We start from the raw sequence: 19,621 nt of genomic DNA on the forward strand, positions 1-19,621 counted from the left end.
TACCAATTGTTGTTTGTACCATAATACTTAATTCTGTGTAACTGGAACCTGTTCCAGGAAAAATATTTGGTTATTATATGTATTGGTTCTTCCTAACAATAAAGTAGCTGGTAGAAATATGAAAAAAGACAAACCAAAGCCCGGGTCTTATGCGGCTTTCACATAGGACGCGGTGTGCGCTGTGCTATGAAACCCATTCATTTCAATGGCTTGCGTCGCGCGAGGGCGGTTTGTTGTTGTGTCGAGCAAAGCGCAGCTTGCGCGAGCGCCGTGGTCAAAGTACAAAATAGTTTAACTTTTGACGATTACCCGTGTGGCCAATAGCAACGGGGCATCCAAACAAAATGGACGAAAAGCTTGTACTCGGATTTCCCGGAGCTTCTACAGAGACACCGGAAGGAAAGCCGTGTCATGGAAACACGTAGCAATCCAAGTTGGCATGTCAGGTGTGTTTTAAGTCAAGTAGCTTGTTGTAGGTAGTTACGTGAAATGGAGACGGGCAACATCAGTCTCTGTATTCCTCATCCACTATTTTACCCAAATCTAAACACTGTAGTAATTTATTGAAAACCCCGCCTACTTTGGTCTGGCCAGCAGAGCACAAATCGCTTGGCTGCGCTGAATCCAGCGGCGAACGCAGCGCACACCGCGTCCTATGTGAAAGCCACATTAGGAGGTAAAAGATGTTACATGAGTAGTTCCACAAGTAAATGGTGGCACAAAATGAAATGTGCCGATTTTTTTAAGCGGATAAAAAATGAGAACTATATTGTATGGCGGAAGAGCACTTCAACTTCGGCGTGCAGTAACATCATCACTCCTGACTACTCCTCCTGTCGCTCAAACTTCTGTCAATATTACTGCACGCAAGGTCGAAGTGCTGCAAACTACGTGCTCTTCTGTCATACAATATAGTTCTCATTTTTTATCCAGTTTTGCTTTAAGTTATTGCAACTCTCTGCAATATGGAAATCACATACAAATACATAATATTTTTTCCCACTATATTGTGCAGCCCGATCAGACAGTGCATGTCACTGGAGAGACATTATAAGTGTCAGTGTTATAAAGCATCAGTGTAGTGTTCAGCAAACAGAGAAGTTGAAAAACTTGTGTTTTCTTTCTTCTCACACTTTGAAAGCAGTCATTATTCACACTTTCACATGTGCAAAGCCAAACCACACACACACAGTTACTGACTCATCGTCCCCACGAGGATACGTGTGTGTGTTACATCTCTATTTCTCCTCTTCTTCAGCTCCTGCGGTGAATGTGTTGGGCTTGTGAATGGGAGTTTTTTGCAGTCTGATCTCGTAGGGGTTCGGTCGCTCTGTCGGAGCTCATTGCTTGAGTTTAGAGAGATATGAAAAACTTGGTAACAGTTAGCACCAATGATTCCCTGATGCTCTCTGTTGACAACCCACCACCACCTGTATATCACCCATTAATTAAACATGTCATTATTCACTCATTTACGTGTTGTTTAAAGAGCATTGCTCAAAAACAATTTTGTGTATTTGGTATAACACAATGTGTTTGCATGGTTTATGGTGAAAAAACACATTATTTCCCAAATACCGTACATTTGTGTACTTCCAGATTTCAGTCTCTTCCTGAAACACATGGATTTGAAAAGCTCTGTGCCCCTTATTGGCCAGCTAATCTGTACGTAGTGATTGGTCTGAATACCTCTGATGTCAGCAGGAAATGTGACGCTCCTTACCATGTTTAAAAGATTGGGTCTCAATGCAATGCTAACAGGAGTTAACTAACAGGCGGACATTGAGTCCGATGCGGGAGGAATGTTTCGTGATATAGTCACGTAATTTTTTGATTCTTTTTTTGTGATATTATCACAGATTTTTTTGTGATCGTTTAACGAATTCGTGTTTTTCTGTGATTATCACGTATTGATTACTCAACTGATTTTTCCTATTTTTATACCATTGTCGCTTCAGTTTTGGGGTTAGATTTGGTGCTTGCATTAGAATGTCACTTTATATATTGGTTTATACTATTTTTTCTGATTTATTTTTTTCTATGTCGCCTGGCGTTAGGGTAAGGATGTCATTTTATGTAAATCTAACCCTAAACTGAAGCGACAATGGTAAGAAAATAGGACAAAACACCAATACGTGATAATCACACAAATACACGAATTCGTTATACGATCACGAAAAAATGCGTAAATTTGTGATAATATCACAAAAAAAACAAAAACATTACGTGAGTATATAACAAAATTTCGTGAGACTGGGCTGCAATGCATGGGTTTAAAACAACGCAACACTGAAAAAAATCTCCGGTTGCACATGATTGAATGAAGCTTTCTTAAAATGATTTTTCTTTAAAAAGTTGTTGGATCTACGTAATTTTGTTATGTACACCAGTTCAACATGGTTGAATCAAGTTTTCTTAAAATCAAATTCATTTTAATAATGTTAATTTAATTTTAAGAAAACCTAATTTAATTATGTGCAACCAATATCCAGAAGTTTTTTTTTTCAGTGAAGGGTGAGCAAATAATGACAGACATTTTTTATTTCTACATTTTTTTAAGCAAAATAGATATGACCACGTTGTGGATGTGGTGTTTATACATACAATAATAGCTTTACAAAGATAAATATATTATAAACTGTGTGTTTTCAACATAATGTTGCTTTGAATTCATTGAATCCTGGAACTGTTACAATACATCTTCTTCTTTTTATCGGATGTCCTCTCTGTGTCCTGCACAAAAAGCAATTCGAGTTGTGATAAATGACGGGAGCGCTCGCTGTCTAACATCTTGTCTTTGTGCCGGGGGGTCGAGCTCAGTTCATGACATTGATTTTCTCATGTTAAGTGCCCAAAAGTGGGTCACGTTTAGTACAGACAGGTTTAGAAACTTGCTCAGAAAGAGCAACACAGAAACCTGATGCCTCTCGGCACAGTATTTGTGTGTCATCTCAAAAGGGCTTTTAAAATCTGATTGGATGAGACTCCTGTGACCTCACATCAGGCAAATATTATATTAACCTGCAAAGTTGCTTATGAACTATATAAACTATTGGTATTAATAATTGTTATGTTCTTAGCATTTTGTTTTTAATACATGCATTAGGCCACTTGAAGGGACCTAATGTTTAGGGCACTCTTTTTTACTAACTCATAGATGATTTTAAAACTGACACAGATGGACTGAATGCTGATAGTGTTCCCAAATCAGTAATCTTCATAATTTGAAATGACGCTCATTTTTACAAATGTAATACATTAGGAGATTGTTAACTATGAACAATAGTTAATATTCCTTTGTAAGCACAACAGTGTAACCTAGTTTGAGGAACTGCAGCAACTTTCAAGGTCTTTTACTGTTTTGGTTAAAGATCTGCTGTCAGGCACATTTGAATAAAGACAGTGAAATAATGAATCTGTTACAGTACGCTTCGGTCCTTTAGTGATAAATGAAATTGCTGTGGAACAAAATGTTCAAAAGTTTCTGCTTTGTGCACAGTTTAAACCCAGGACAGATGTATTTAAAAATATCAGAGGGAACTCATTTTATTAATTAATTTTAACACGACTCCAGAGCACTGTCAACTTAAGAGTAAAAGAGTTTAATTTAGTGTCCTGATGCAATGGTTTAACACTTAAAGGAATATTTTATGTAAAATGAAACTGAATCCCCCTACTGTTTGCTAATGATCAGTTGTGACCTCCTCCAGTATGAAAAGTCTGAAAACAATTTTAAAAGTAATCTTTTTCTAACAACTTGCATATTATAGGCAAAGTTTGGGGGGCCAGGGGGGCACTGCCCCCCCAGAACAGAGTCAATGATTTTGTCTATTGAGCTATTAATGAACTAGAAATATAGGAATTCAAATTTTATTTGTCTAATCTTAATATTTGAATAGGTAGACTGAGTAACTTAATAGTTTTAATTCATTTAAACCATACTTAAAAAACAATGAAACTCTGCCAATTAACTTAAAGGGGACATGTCAAAATAATTTTTTAACATGTCAAATAATTCTTTGGTGTCCCTAGAGTATTATCGTGAAGTTTTAGCTCAAAATACCATATGAATAATTTATTATAGCATGTTAAAATTGACACTGTGTCTTTTAAAATGCAAATGAGCTGATGAAAAGCAAACACTGATCTCAATGATGGTGGTTTGTTGCAATTGAAACTCAATTATGCTGTGAATTATTTTCTCTCTCTCTCTCTCTCTTTCTCTCTGCACTAAATGTCTGTGCCGTGATTGAATAGTGCAGATTAAGGGGCGGTATTATTATAATTAGATCTTCTTTTGACATCATAAGGAGAGCCAAATTTCAATTACTTAAATTAATTTTTCACGTGTTTGCAAAGAATGGTTTACTAAAACTAAGTTACTAGGTTGATCTTTATCACATTTTCTAGGTTGATAGAAGCATGGAAAAAGTCAGATTTTCATGCCATGTCCCCTTTAAGCTACGAATTTAGATGTAGCATATGATTTAAAGGCGGGGTGCATGATCTCTGAAAACCAATTTTGATATTTGAAATCACCTAAACAAACACGCCCCTACCCCAATAGAATCTGGACCTTCTTTTGATAGACCCGCCCCACACATACGCAATCCATGCAACGTTGTTGGTTAGTAGACAAGACCCTGACTGCTGATTGGCTACAAGTGTGTTTTGGTACTCAGCCCAACTTCCTTTTCCAAAGTGCTTTATGATGCTCTGATTGTAGACAGAAAGAAAGAAAGAAAGAAAGAAAGAAAGAAAGAAAGAAAGAAAGAAAGAAAGAAAGAAAGAAAGAAAGAAAGAAAGAAAGAAAGACAGAGCTGTCATTAATTTAATTCAAAGCACACTGAACTGATATATAAAAAGTATTTTTTATAAGCATGCTGGATGTCATTCAAACCCAAAGCTTTGTTTCAGTATCATCTCTGACTGTCAGTTAAGTTCATCATTCAATACACTGTCATGCTAAACATATCTTTCGTTTACATTAATAATCACTGATCTAGAAACAGTTGTTATGTAGATGAATGGCTCTTCATTAGAATGAGTAAAGGATTCTTTACTCCTTGAATCAGTTTTTATATTACAGTTTTATCTAAACGTCTGTCTCATATTTAATTTGTTAAACGCAGCATAGATTCATCACAGGGTCTTTTTAAACCTGACAGGTCAATGGAAAGCTTTAATCATTTCTGTTTCAAATAAATGACTCATCACAGATGGTCCATCTCAGTAACACACATCAAATGCTTCCTGCCACAGCATTTCAGTGATCTGATGGATAAAGAGATTCTTACTGGTGTGTTGGATTTTGTGCCCACTGTTGGATACGTCCTTCTTCCATTGTGTTGTTAAAGGCATTGCTGAAACTTCCTATAGTGATCACCTTGGTAACCAAGCTCAATTGGTAGAGCAGTGTTCACAATGCAAAAGCCATGGGTTTGATCTTATACACATACTAATTCATATCTAGGGCTTGCAATGCACTGTACTGTAAATCACTTTGGTTAAAAGCGTCTGCCAAATGCATAAATGTAAATGTTGTGTGGCATTTGGCAGGTTTGTGTGTATTTAAAATAAAAAATAGAATGCTTATTTTGCATATAAATAAAAGTCAAGAATAGGTTATGATTTATTTATAATATCTGAGCACATGAATGGTGAAACACTAGTCTTTCTAGTTCTGCAAACTCAAACTTCAGATCCAAATGATCTTTTAATATTTACCAGACTTCTTAGCAGCTCAAAATTGTCTCTCTTAATGACGTCATTGGGTGAATCAGATGTCTGTGCTTAAAATTTCATCTTGTGGGATTCAGTGTTGTGTGGGCTTTCAAAGAGATCAAAATGAACATAATTAGTTAAAGTGAAAGAGAGGTTATCTTGCTAGGCTGCTGCACGCTTCCTTTCACATTACAAATGGCATCACGGCCCACCAAATGTCAGTAATGCCCCGTGTCTCTGGGACTGATGTCGCGGGATGCGCGTGTTTGAACGCACTTGGGTGACGCGAGGAATGTTAAAAAAGAGGTCCAGTGCCGTGACTCATCGCGCGTACCGACATATGAAAAGGATCCGCGTCCCAGTACCGGCACCTCGAATGCGCGTAAACGGTGCTGAGCGCGCAATATGTTGTGTGTGTGTTCATCTGGCGGGAAATGAGTGCGGCTGTCGAATATACAGTACAAGTCCAGATGGATGTCTCACTGTCTCGTGCGTGGATGGTTGCGCGCAGAGATGAAGCTCGTGCGGAGAGCCTCGTGGGTGTGAAGCATCTACCTACCACAGAGCGCGTGCATGTACAAAACTTGTACTATTCACTGCATTATGTCTGAGAATACATTTTTATGTATTGAAATAATACTGTGTGCTTTGACATATTTAAATCTTTTCTGCGCCTTGGTCATACTTTATTAAGTATCATGCACATTACAGATGATTTGGAATCTAACTTAGAAAATCACTGATTTATTAAAATAAATAAAAAATGGATGTAAAACTATATGCAAACAACAAAAACAAATTTAGTTCCTTTTATATTTTTATTTATTCATCATCATCCATGATAGTTTGCCTCGTCTGAACTATTTTAACTAGTAGTAATTTTTGAACTACTGTGTGTGCCTTACATTTATTTCTGCTGTTCCTCTCTGTGTCCTCTAGGGGACGCCCTCCAGGGCTGTAGTCTCTCTCCAGCTGGGATCATGTTCTAGACCGGACCCGCACAGCAACCATGCAAGGCTTAGGGGCCAACCGTAGCCGACATCTCTCAGATACCTGTGACCCCACCGCAGGTCCCCAGGAGCCTTTATGTCCCCCAGACCCTCACGCTACCTACCTCCTGAGCCCCACCATCAATCATTATGGCACTCTAGATCCTCACATTCACCACTTCTCCGTTTCTTCTCCCACCACACTGCAGTCTGACTGCCTGCTGCCCCTAAATAACCAGCTAACCAACAGCAGCACCTTCCCACGTCTCCACTACAGCAGCCAGACAGATCAGAGCGAATACACGCAGGTATTTTCAATTCCGTGTTTCTGTAGCTCATCTGGTAAAGTATTGCTTTAGGTTATTTCGAATCCCAAAAATGTAATGCATTCAACTTGTGGTTCACCTCAGCAGGGCTGTGTGGGTCAGACAGGCAGTCGAGCTGGCACCCTCACCTCTTCTATGTCCATGGGTCTGGGCCTCGGGTTGGGCGCCCCCGCCATGATCTCCAGCGGCACGGCCACCATTTCCTCCGCAGCCGCCGCTAAGATGAACCGGCTCCCGGCCAACCTCCTGGACCAACTGGAGCGCCACCTGCCACTCCAGCGAGACGGTTTCAGCACGCTGCAGTTTCACCGACGCAGCCGCGGTTCCAAGCAGCGCAGCGAGAGTCCCAGTCGCATCCGCAACCTGGTGCAGTCCGTCCAGAAGCTCTTCGCCAAGTCGCAGTCCCTAGAGGTGTCAGCGGCCAAAGGGAACATGGCCGTGGGTCAGCCTGGAGACGGCGCCAAGGCGACACGACGAAGCAAGAGCAAAGACCGGGCCAAGACAGAGGGCACCAAACGGCGACCTCGACCCAACCTCTCAGGGTTCTGGAGCTCAGATGATGCTTTGGAGGACGAGTCCACGAGTCAGCCCGCTGCCGGCCCGTTAGCGGTGGCGTATCGAAACCCGTTGAGCATGATGTCGCTGGGCAGGGCCGTGTCGGACAGTCAGGCGGCACCCAAACCGCACCCGCAGGGCTACAACACCATCGCAGCTCATACCCTTAAATCTTCAAACAGCAGTGGAGATCTGAAGCCTCAAATGGGACAGGCCGCCTCTGGGCACAGCGTGCTGGTAAAGAGAGGATCCTGGTCCACGCTGACTCTCAGTCAGGCTAGACAGGTGCTTCAGAAGGGCTCTGCCACTGTCAATCGCACCTTGCTCAAATCCAAGTCGTGCCATGGACAAGAAATGACCTGCAACTTCCTACAGGTAACACAAAACAATAAGGAGGGAAAAAAAGTGGGAGAGACTTTTTGATATAGCGATAAAGACTTTATAATATACAATACATACAACTATAACATATACTGTACAAGTATTAAAGCAGTTTTATACTGTGATTAATATTTAACAAAATAAAATCTGTTGCTGTTCCCAATTCGCCTACTGTACTTTTAAAAGTATGTACTGTTTTTGCTAAAGGAAAGTATAGACATTTGAATGCATAACAAAAGAAGATGCAAGTTCTGGGAATAATGCATAACGAAAATGAATGTTGTTTATAAACCGTAATCATCTGCACTTCCAATTTTACCGGAAATAGTAGACCATCTGGGTACTTTAAGGATACTCATTCAAAATGTTAAGATTTGGGACGTACTAATTCTTATTTTAAATTAGGGTTGCAAAGGGGCAGAACGTTTTTGGTAAATTTTCCGAAACTTTCCATGGGAACTTAATCTGTGGAATTTTGGAAATATTCCAAATTGGAAACTTAACAGGAATTTATCAGAATTTACAGGAATTTATGGAAAATTTTGGGAAATTTATATAAACTATATCATATACAAACATAAATAAACAATTTGTTTGGTCAAAAGCAGACATGTATGCAAGGTAAAAAAAAATTTCCGAGCACCTAAGGTTACAATGGAGTAAAAAAAATCATAAGTTTAGTTTCATGTGCTCATATGAAACTTTTGCGTGCTCACATGAAACTTTTGAGTGCTCACGTGAAACTTTCGAGTTCTTATGTGAAACCTTCATGTGCAGAATTGTTTTTAAAGTTTAGTTTTGCGTGTGCACGTGAAACTATCCCGAAAGTTTCAAGTGCCCACGTGAAACTTTCGCGTGCGCACATGAAACTTTCGCTTTCACGTGCGCACGCAATAGTTTCACGTGCGCGTGCGATAGTTTTATTTGCGCACACGAAACCAAACTTTAATTATTTTCTCCTTATTACACGGCTCTCTGGAATGCTTGATTCTGATTGGTCAGTTGAGACATTTGCAGGTTCGTTCTTTTCGAATAATAACCGCTCCAAAATAATAACGCATAGCCGGTACTACTTTTACGAGTAAGATCGCTCCGCGCCAATAAAGATTACTGTTTGTTTGGCGCCATCTTGTGACAAACACTGGACAACCACGACAAGACACAGAGAGCTTACTGAGACTGAACTTGACAAAATAGAGCATGACAGCTACAAAGCCAACACACAAAAAAAATACAGAATGGGCATTAAAACTTCTCAAAGACTGGCTAAAAGAGAAAAAAATGGAGACAGACAAGTATGAAGCAGAGGATCTTAATAAGGTATTACGATCATTTTATGCATCTGTGCAAAGTTTCGCGGAAGGATACAAATGTTAATTTAAAACAAATATGCCAATAAAATGTTTCAAATTCATATTCATGTCCAGTTTTTTTCTTATGTGACAAGTAGCCGTGTAATAAGCGGGATAATGTAGAGTCAGCCGGTAGTTATCGGGAAATAAGCCCCTTCAGTGTGATACAAGACCCTCCGCTTCGCGTCGGGTCCTGATCACACTGTCGGGGCTTATTTCCCGATAACTACCGGCTGCCTCTACATTATCCCTTACATGTCCCCTTAGGGGCTCCGAACATCAAGCTAGAGGTCTTCACGGGTCCACTTAGATCCGAAAACCCGAGGTCCGACCCGAGACCCGATCGGGTTCGGGTCTAAAAGTTTCACATGTGCCTCGGACACGGGTCGGGTACAATAATAGCGGCATCGGGTCTCGGGTAATTTAAAAATGAATGTGTTTTTTCTGAACGGACCCGAGAAGACCCGAACTCTCTCGCCTGTTTGCGTCAATGTCCTTTTCAAACCTCTCATCTGTTTGCCAAGAGCGCTTGCGACATTGTGTGGTTGTCGGAAGGTTCATTTTCGTTGAGACAAACATGTCAGTCAATTATAAATGTACATTTTAGTGATTACGTTGGTGTCGTCGTCAGATAACAAAGTAAAACGAATGGAGCAGCTCGCCAAATTTGTTGCATGGCCACCGGAGTTTCTTTCTGTCTGACTGCTGCGCATGGGTCTGCAGAATGCACACACGTCAGTGCCGTTTACATTCGGTTCCAGTCGGGTTAAAAAAAAATTTTCACTAGTTCGGGTCGGACTTGGGTCTAATTTTCTCGGGTTTGTCTTGGGTCGGGTCTTTCTTTAAAAAAAAATTATTTATACACGTCGGGTTCGGGTATGAAGTGATTCGGGTCATTTCGGGTCGGGTACATTTCTTTGGACCCGAGAAGACCTCTACATCAAGCTGTGGATTGATTTGATCAAAAATCAATTAAGCATTATATCTTGTTGTTTTAAACAAAAATATGTTGCAAGATTTTTTAACTACATTTTATTTACCTATTATAGGCAACACTGCCATTTATTCCCATTAATTCCCATATATTACAGTTTATTCTCATATGTTCCCATGGAAAGTTTCCAGTATTGAAAATTCCCCAAATTTTGCCACCCTAATTCAAATACTATTTAGTAGGCGGATTGGGATGCAGGGTGTGTATAACCCACAATTTAGTGATTTTCCATTAAGTGAAAAAAAAATGTATTAAAGTTTTGAAAGCAGAATGAAGATGAGCTTTCTGTTTTGGGTCCAGGTGCCTGCAGGTGAGTGGAGTGGGACGCTGGGTAAGGGTGAAGGGTCAAGCGAGATCCCGTGCAGAAGGATGCGCAGTGGCAGTTATGTGAAAGCCATGGGTGACACCGAGGAGAGCGAGGACTCAGATGGACCTCCATCACCTAAACCATCACCGAAAAGCGCAGCCAGACGGCAGAGTTACCTGAAAGCCACCCAACAGTCTCTGAGCGAACAGCAGCCACCTCTACCACCTCGCAAGTACATGAAACCTCTCACACACATGCACACCTGAAACATACGCAAATGTTCATTTAACAAATACACATCGGTAAATTAAACTAACACACACACACCACACACATATGTAAACTATAACAACTAGGGCTGGGCTGATACCAGTTTTTCAAGTTTGATACAGATGTCGATACCACAAACTTGAATATATGTCGATACCGATCCAATACCATCTTTATCACCCTTTTAATCAATTAAGCTGCAAATCACACAATGGTTGGCTGTACAAAAACTTAAACAGAGCTACAGAACTCAAATGTTTTACTGTGCAACAAATTTAAGACTCAATGAAACATTGCGCAATACTGCTGCTTCATTTTTATTTAAATGTTTCAGACTAGTAGCAACATTTTTAGTTAGTCAACACAAAAATGATATATTAAATTTAAGGTGTAACTTTGGACAATTTAAAGTGCAACAAGTTGCCCATCAAGGCGCACTTTACGCCAAGTTGCCATGCCAAGGTCCGTGTTGATATTGGATTGGAATCGGATTTTACACCCCCCCCCCCCAACTTCTACAATATTTGATCCGATCATTTTCGCCAACATCGGACTAATATCGATACTGAATATCATATCGGCCCACCCCTAATAACAACTATTGACGTTTTGTTTTATAAACTAATGATATATTCTGTTCCCTCCCAGATGAAGAAACAGCTTAAACCAATCTAAGCTTGTTTGCTGGTCTCCCTGCCTAAAAACAACTTTAAAACAAGCAACCAGACCAGTTGACTGCTAAGACCAGCTAACCAGTTCAGACTGGCTTAAACTGTTTTCTCAGCAGGGAAACCCTGACACAAACCTCTCTGCTTATTTACAATTTCGTAAGACAATACTTGTTGTTTATCAAGTCACTTTCCTGACTAAAAAATAATTTTTTGACTGTATTTTATACCCGTCACATAAAGTACATTATTAAATGCCTCCGTCTCATTTTTCCCAAATCCTAAATTGAATCAAAATCACTTTTCAATGTGACCAGCAGATGGCGGCATGTTTACACCCTTTACTAGAGTACAAAGCGCTGATACTCAAATCATACCACAGGATTATCTGACAAACATGTCAAAATTTGAATGAGGTCAACATTATTGAATTCATTTAAAATTGTTTAGCATCGCATAATGTCTAAAATATTATTCATAACATACTTTTTTGGGATACTGTACATGATATATTAAAGTACTAATCATGTTTCTTCTTCCATTAAAATGTGCGAATGGTTCAGTTCCACATCACAATTTTAAAAAGCGTTTTATTCATGAAATATGCAGTCGGCCCTGATGCACAACCTCAAAACAAACAAAATTTTCTTTTTATGTTAAATCGCCCATGTACTGGCCCACCCTTCCTACATGCTAGCTGTAGCAGACAAAGCCGTTGTTCTTTCATGCGGGAGCAGTTTGGTGTGGTCTGGTTTCCTCTGCAGAGCGCCAGCTCAGTGCCACACCTGCACAGGTTAGTGTTTCAGCCCCGCCTCCATCCGATCACATGACCGCCGACCACGGCCACGTCAGCTTAGTGATCTGCACCGCTCACTGACCTCCTGATGAGCTCTTATCAAGACTTTCATTTCATTGATGAGGTGAAATTGTAACTAATATTTAAAAATAGTTTACTTACACTAAAACTGAACATGTTTACTCACTGTCATGCTGTGCCAAACAGCTGGACAGTGTTGGCTAAAATATTTCATTGTAAGTTTTAAAAAGTGAAATTTTCACCGAATTTAGGACAGCAGATACACTTTCACCAATGAATTCACTGGCATATTACCACTCTATCCAACAGACGGTCCCTGAACGTCTCCACAATACTCACCGATGCACGACAAGTCCACCCCGAACCCACAATAACCTCACAACAACACACAGAACAGAGGAACCACTGAGAACTCCAGATGAGAACTGTCATTGTTTATCAACGTTTCATTGGTTAAAGTAAACCCTAAAGGTTTTAAACAACACACACGAGTGAATAAATGATGACAGGATTTTGTATTTTAAAGTATGAGCTGCGTCTGTTCCTCTGTGCTGTGACGTCTCACACCTGGATCCTGCTTACGGTCACCTGCTCGCTCACATCATCTCAGACGCTACTAAAAATAAATCGAACGCTATCCACGGAGCAGCAGGAGGCGGAAAGACATAGCTGGTCTTCAGGGTTGTTTATTTTTTATATTTCTTCTATAGATCTCATCAGTTTCTTCTCTGTTTCTCATCGCCAGCTGTATGCCGTCTCTATGCGAGGTATCCACCAATCGGAGCCTGGACAACCTGGATTGTTTGATGACATCACGAGAAGTCGGGCTGCAGGACTGGGACACCGATCGTGGGTTCAGTCAGGGCTGTGTGAGTCTGGGGCGAGGGTCCACCATGAACCAGGTCAGGGTCTAGCATACGTTTCGTAATTTTTTGTTTTTAAAGGTGCATTGTGTAACTTATAGAAGGATCTCTTGACAGAAATGCATAAAAAATACATAACTATGTTATTAGTGGAGTATAAAGAGCTTACAAACTAAACTGTATGCGCATTTCGTTCCTACGTTGTCCCCAGTGTTGGGGAAAGCTACTTTTAAAAGTAATGCATTAAAAAATTAAGTAACTCCCCAAAAAAGTAACTAATTGCGTTACTTAGTTACTTTTCATGGAAAGTAATGCTTACGTTACTTTTAAGTTACTTTTGCGTAACTTTTTCTTACTTGGCTGAGGCTTGATCTCTTTCAGGCCTTGCAGGTGTTTTTTATGATCGCAAAAATGTCAATCTCTGGCCTGCCATCTCCGTTTCTGACTCAAACTGTTCCCGCTCAGGCGCACAGAGTGCGTAATTCTACGTTAATATGTTTAGTTTAATTCAGTACATTTTTTTATTTTTAAATTGAATTAATTAAACTGAAAAGTAACTCGCATTACTTTTTTTAAAAAATAACTCAAATATTAATGTGTGCATTTATAAAGTAATGCGTTACTTTACTCGTTACTTCAGAAAAGTAATATTATTACGTAATGCGCGTTACTTGTGATATGTTACCCCTACCACTGCCCCTATGTTTGTCCTGTGCCAGCTTCATTATGCGTTTTAAAATTGAGGGGGTGAGCTGTTGGTTGCAATTCGCAATCTCACCACTAGATGCCACTAAAATGTACACAAACCACCTTTGAAATTGTAAGTGGTTTTGGCACCGATTTTCACACTTTATTTGGCCACCCAGAACATAGATATACATAATAAAGGCTAGATGTCTTAAGGCAGAGTCTCTTACATCATCACCGGCGGCCATCTTGTCACAGGCAAGCTTTCCGGCGGGCTCTGTAGTACCTGATCTGCACGAACACAAATAATCTTATCTCGCTGAAATCTTGACGGATTTACAAATGGTTTGATTTCTTACAACGTTAAAACGTAGCTATCAAACCAAACAATCTGAAAATTTGAAAATCAGTAGAAAACCAAGTTATGGTTTTTTAAAAAGTACATGCATCATTAAAACAATGTTACGAGTGAGCGAGCTAACTATGACAAGATGGCCGCCAGGTGCAAATGTTGATCTCCATTGGCCAGCAGCGCGGTCGAGACATCTAGCCTTTTTATGTATATCTATGACCCAGAACACCCTGGCAATCATTTCGAAATGCCAGCCAGATTGCTTGATGCTAAAAACTGCAAACCCTGACAGGCACAGCATCCTTGCATGGATTAGAGTTTTGATTAACCCCTTCAGACCTCAGTGTGCCTTATTTTCATTGTTTGATCTGCATTTTTGTTGGTTTGAACCATAAAACATGTGAGGTCCATTCCAGTGGACGCAGGGTCTGAAGGAGTTAAGCGAGAAAAACTTCGCTATGCATCACAGAGTAACTCTGAAATGGGTCAGAGATGTTTTTGCTGTGACCTCCGGATTTGAATGTTCCAGATTAAGATGTTGTAAGACATCACTAAGCTTGTTTAAGGAAACATGAAGGGCGAAAATGAGTTTCAGGGCATATTATTGGGATGAGACACTTCTTCCTCTGCACTCTCCAACGTCTCGATGAGACATCAGGACTACTGAAGAGAAAAGATGGACTGAACCTTTAAAGGAGAAAAGACGGTTGATCTGTTTCTTGATGGGATAATGTACTTTGAAGACGGAGACTTTTTGTAACCATTTCATGCAGATGGTTTTAAAGGATTTAGGGTTCAAATGGAAACAGTCAAGATAAAGGAAGACATCAGCTACTTTATTTAATTTATTTTGGAGCGCAGGTGTTTTTGTTTTGGGATTCGGCTTGTGTTGTTTTCTTAAATGGGCTTTTTTAAATGACTGGAGTTTAGTGGATCTCAGCCAATGCCTTCTGTTTATTTGTTTGTCTTAATTTGTGGGTTTATCCTTGACTAACACAATTCCATTTCATTTCATCCCAGTGTCACCTGCCACCTGAACAGACAGAAGCTTTGTCTCTACTCAGATTCAGTCGGGCTGAAAACACTCAAGTTTTACATCAGGTTTTTGAACCGTGGTTGTTTCCTCCGCAGGTCGATTTAGGGGGAATTAAGGACTCACATGATTCACTTTGGACGCTTTTCTTTGGATAAAAATGGAAATGATATGTTGTTGGTTAGCATGCCACTTATAATCAGCAGTGGTCGTAACAGTGAATCATCAGTTCACTGCAGTCCTATTTTACGCAAGATGTGATATTTTACATATATTTGAGGTTGAAGGATTTGGCAACCCAAGATCATCAGGACAGATTTGGCAACCCAACATTATGTTAATACCACAATTGTATTCTTAGCTTGAGTTTGAATTTTTCACAGACTTGCAGAGTAGTGGAATTATATTACAAATATTGATTTTTGCGGTTATAATATCGAATTAAAATATTACAATACTCTAAAATATAATTTCATCCACTCCTAATAAATATAGAAAAAAATCTTGTTGTTTTATACTATAAGCATTTTTATACTCTAAACTTAAGACTAGGACCAGTACAATAGTGGCACCTAGAAATTTTAGGACGTTGTCCATTTTTATTTCAATGACTGAAGACATCAATCCCACTTCTTGCTGGTGGAGTTAAATCAATCTGATCTTCTCTTCCTCATGACAATGCCGCAGTCCACCCTAAAACGCCAACCGCGTGTCAACCCCTGCCAGGTGCGCTTTTGGCCGGGCAGCGGTCGTCTCCCACGCAGACCTCGTACGGGTCGTTTGAACCTGCACGTGTACTTTCAGGTGGATCCGGGTTACGGCAGCGCAGCTTACGGACAGCTGGACTCTCAAGCAGTGGAGGCCTTAGATCTTCCCAAACCCACCTGCTTTCGCTCACGAAGCCACAGTTACCTGCGGGCCATCCAGGCCGGGTGCTCCCAGGACGATTCAGACGAGACTCCGCCCACAACTATGACCATCGGTAGCTATAAGAACAGCACCAGTGAGTACAATACACCTTTATAAAGATAAACCAAACACTGCACATACATGCATATGATGAGATGTTGTATAATAATTGACTTCAGCCTTATGAGGCTTTGAAAATGAATGCACGTAATGCAGCCACAGTTTTATTTTATGTATACCGTACCGTATAAGAGGTGCGTGTCTTTATGAGTAATGGATTCATAAATACTTTATTAATCCAGAAGGAAGTCAGAATACTTTAAAGCTTTTCAAACTATTTCCTTACCTCAGTAACTTTTACTTAGAAACTATTGTTACTTATTTAAAAGTAACACATTTATTTAAAACAAACTGCATAATTATATAAAACATTAAAATAGTTGACCTGAGACGTAAAAATAGATTGAAACTTATACTTAAAGGGACACTCCACTTTTTTTGAAAATAAGCAAATTTTCCAGCTCCCCTAGAGTTAAACATTTGATTTTTACCTTTTTGGAATCCATTCAGCTGATCTCCGGGTCTGGCGCTAGCACTTTTAGCATAGTTTAGCATAATCCATTGAATCTGATGATATGATATTACACAGCAGCCGAAAATAGTCCTCTTAGTAACTTTCAATAGCTGGGGACTATTTTCGGGGCACTGTATAATATCACTACGCCTGCTGCAGCCATGTTACAGCAGCAAAGTCCTTGATTATTACGCTAGAATGAGAGTATAGTTCCTAGGCATAACGGCCTAGAAAATCACAACTTTTAATTTTCTGTCGGTCTCAGTACACGATGTAACTACAGAAGAGTCAAGTTTTAAATAGGAAAAATATCGAAACTGGTTATTTTTAGCGTGATGCTAATGGTCTAATGCTGCATTTACACCAACCGCAGTAAGGGCGTGAAGTGCGAGTAATTTCAATGTTAAGTCAATGTGAAGACGCGTTGACGCGCGTCAGGAGGTCCCGCAGCGCGGAAGAGGCGTTCGGCGCGGAGCGGAAGACGCGTTTCCGCCTCATTCGCGCGTGAAGCTCGCGCGAAAGGCGTGAATAAGCGTTGTGCGCGGTACGCGCAAATGGTGCTTTTGTGCATTTTGCGGTTCACGCGAATTTGCGGCTGACGCCGGAGTTGAAAAATTTGAACTTTGGCGGAATTTCGCGCCGCGTTATCCAATCAGGAGCCTGCCTGCTGCTGTGGTGGCAGCCCCGCCCGGAGTCACTCACTCAAGCAGTCACTCGAAGCTACATGACAAAAGTTGTTATTTCTATAGTGGAGACAGGAATAAAAAGGACCTCGCTTGGAAGAGTGTCAGTAAGGACTTTGGGCAACCTGGTAAGTTGTAATACACACTTCACTTTTGAGTCACGTGACGTTTATCGACCCGCGCCGTTTATTTTCCCCCTATAGTAAGGTTACCCAATACAAACTGGTAACTCTCTTGATAAATGCACAAGTAACATCAGTCATCTTGCAAACAGACACTCGCACAGCAGTTGCCCCTCCCACAAGAAGCAGATTTTGCTTCGGACGCGCATCAAATGCTTGCTTTTTCCGCGCGTCTACTCCGCTCTACACGCGCGAATGCATTCAAAGTGTTCAAGCGGCAAACTAGGCGCGGTAGACGCGATTTTGATGCCCAAAACGCGTTTGGTGTAAACTCAGCATAATCAGATTCAATAGATTGCTAAAAGTGGTAGCGCCAGATCCGGAGATTGGCTGAATGGATTTTAAAACGGTAAAAATGAAATATTTAACTCTAGGGGAGCTAGAAAATGAGCACATTTTCTAAAAAAGTGGAGTGTCTCTTTAATGCATACAGAAAGCAATCACCAATATTATCCATATCATATTTCTTGTGTTCCTTCAGAACTTTTGTACCCTTGTGGTTTATGACTTTGGACTTGATTCATCTAATCTTGTTTAGTGCATGTAAAACATTTTATGACACAAAGAAATGGGGCCAGCGATTGATTGGTGTTTGTGAAATATTATTTCCACTGATCAGCGTTATTAATTGTATCACATACTAAAACAACAATCAAACTAATATAAACCTGGCTGTCGAAAATCACGATGAGGATACAGCATTTATATAGAAATTAATTGTATTAATTTGTCGAAGATTGAAGGCTTTGATAAAACTGGACAAAGTTCATCGCCTGCATTATAAAACGCAGGTTTCTGCTCATTTTAGTTACCATGATGTCAATTATATTGCCTTGGATGATGATGTCAGTGCCAACTTTTAATCAGTACTATAAGGTGAAGTGTAATCTCTCTCCTTCTGTGCGAGATCGGCGGGTGGGCGAGTTCAGACAGGTGTTCTGGAATCAGAAACCAAGCCATGTCCATGATAATAATTTGATGGATTTCTTAAAGGGACAGTTTACCCCAAAAAATGTAATTCCAAAAATTCCTTTTTCACACAAAGAACGAAACACCATAAAACAAATCCCTTATTTCTAAGTCTTCTCCAGTCAATAACTCTGTGGAGATGTGGTCAAGCTTGTAGGATTGGCAGCGTTTTCGTTCAGCTGGTCAAGATTCAACAGACTACAAGAGCCATTAAACTTTTTAACATCTTAAATGCTCAATGCCAAATTTGTAACGGCCAGCTGTCTCAGAAACACACACATGCACACACAACATCTGCTGACCTACATTTGGACTGATGGTGTCCTGCTAAGATGAATCCCAGAGCTTAACAGCTGATGATCTTAGATGATTTTCTATGTCCATCATGACCACTTTGGCAAAACTTCAGCTGCAAATGAAACTTTAGTGAAATGAAATGAATCGAGCAGATTTGTTTGCTGTAATGTTTTTATAATTCAATATGGGTGACTTACTTCAGAATTTGTCTTTTGATCACCCAGTCAATAATTTTGCTAGCAGTAATGAAACGGGTCTTAATATTAAGAACCGTCCTGCTGTGACAAAATACCAGATAATGAAATGTTGATTTTCTGAAAAGAATTTGGCTAATGTTTTTTTGTAGGTTGCAAGCTGTCAAGTAGAAAACCCATAGACAGTTTTCAGTGTTTGTTATAAAAGCATCACTATTACTGTATTTCATACAAACCTGACGCTCAGCAACCTCATAATAAAACGTTAGCATTGTGATGAAAATACTAAACAAACAAACAAACATCTTATAAATTTATATAAAAATTATAAATGTTGTTACAATGCTAAAAACAAAGTTGTGACTGCTGAGGTAATGCTATATGCTAGTTAATGCTATATGCTAGCGTTTAGGCTGAAGTTCTATACGTTACATTTACGTTTCGTAGGTCCATACTGAAAAAACAAAAAAGTACCACTCAGAAACGTCCATTAAC

At 40.0% G+C, this 19,621-nt stretch overlaps 1 protein-coding gene across 4 annotated transcripts in view; it reads left to right on the top strand.

The window, feature by feature from the left end:
- dlgap4a (discs, large (Drosophila) homolog-associated protein 4a) overlaps nucleotides 1-19,621 on the top strand; it is a 131,224-nt gene that overhangs the window by 84,924 nt on the left and 26,679 nt on the right. For 2 of the 4 annotated variants that reach the window (XM_065269017.2, XM_065269015.2), the window contains exons 3-7: nucleotides 6,664-7,021; nucleotides 7,124-7,969; nucleotides 10,622-10,860; nucleotides 13,129-13,285; nucleotides 16,123-16,321. In XM_065269017.2, the coding sequence (XP_065125089.1) occupies nucleotides 6,734-7,021; nucleotides 7,124-7,969; nucleotides 10,622-10,860; nucleotides 13,129-13,285; nucleotides 16,123-16,321 (1,729 nt within the window). In that variant the 5' untranslated portion in view covers nucleotides 6,664-6,733. Of the gene's footprint in view, nucleotides 1-6,663; nucleotides 7,022-7,123; nucleotides 7,970-10,621; nucleotides 10,861-12,272; nucleotides 12,360-13,128; nucleotides 13,286-16,122; nucleotides 16,322-19,621 lie in introns of all 4 variants that reach the window. The other 2 variants (XM_065269018.2, XM_065269016.2) reach the window with 2 other exon arrangements.

Source organism: Paramisgurnus dabryanus, chromosome 21 (assembly GCF_030506205.2).
Source record: "Paramisgurnus dabryanus chromosome 21, PD_genome_1.1, whole genome shotgun sequence".
Lineage (NCBI taxonomy): Eukaryota > Metazoa > Chordata > Actinopteri > Cypriniformes > Cobitidae > Paramisgurnus > Paramisgurnus dabryanus.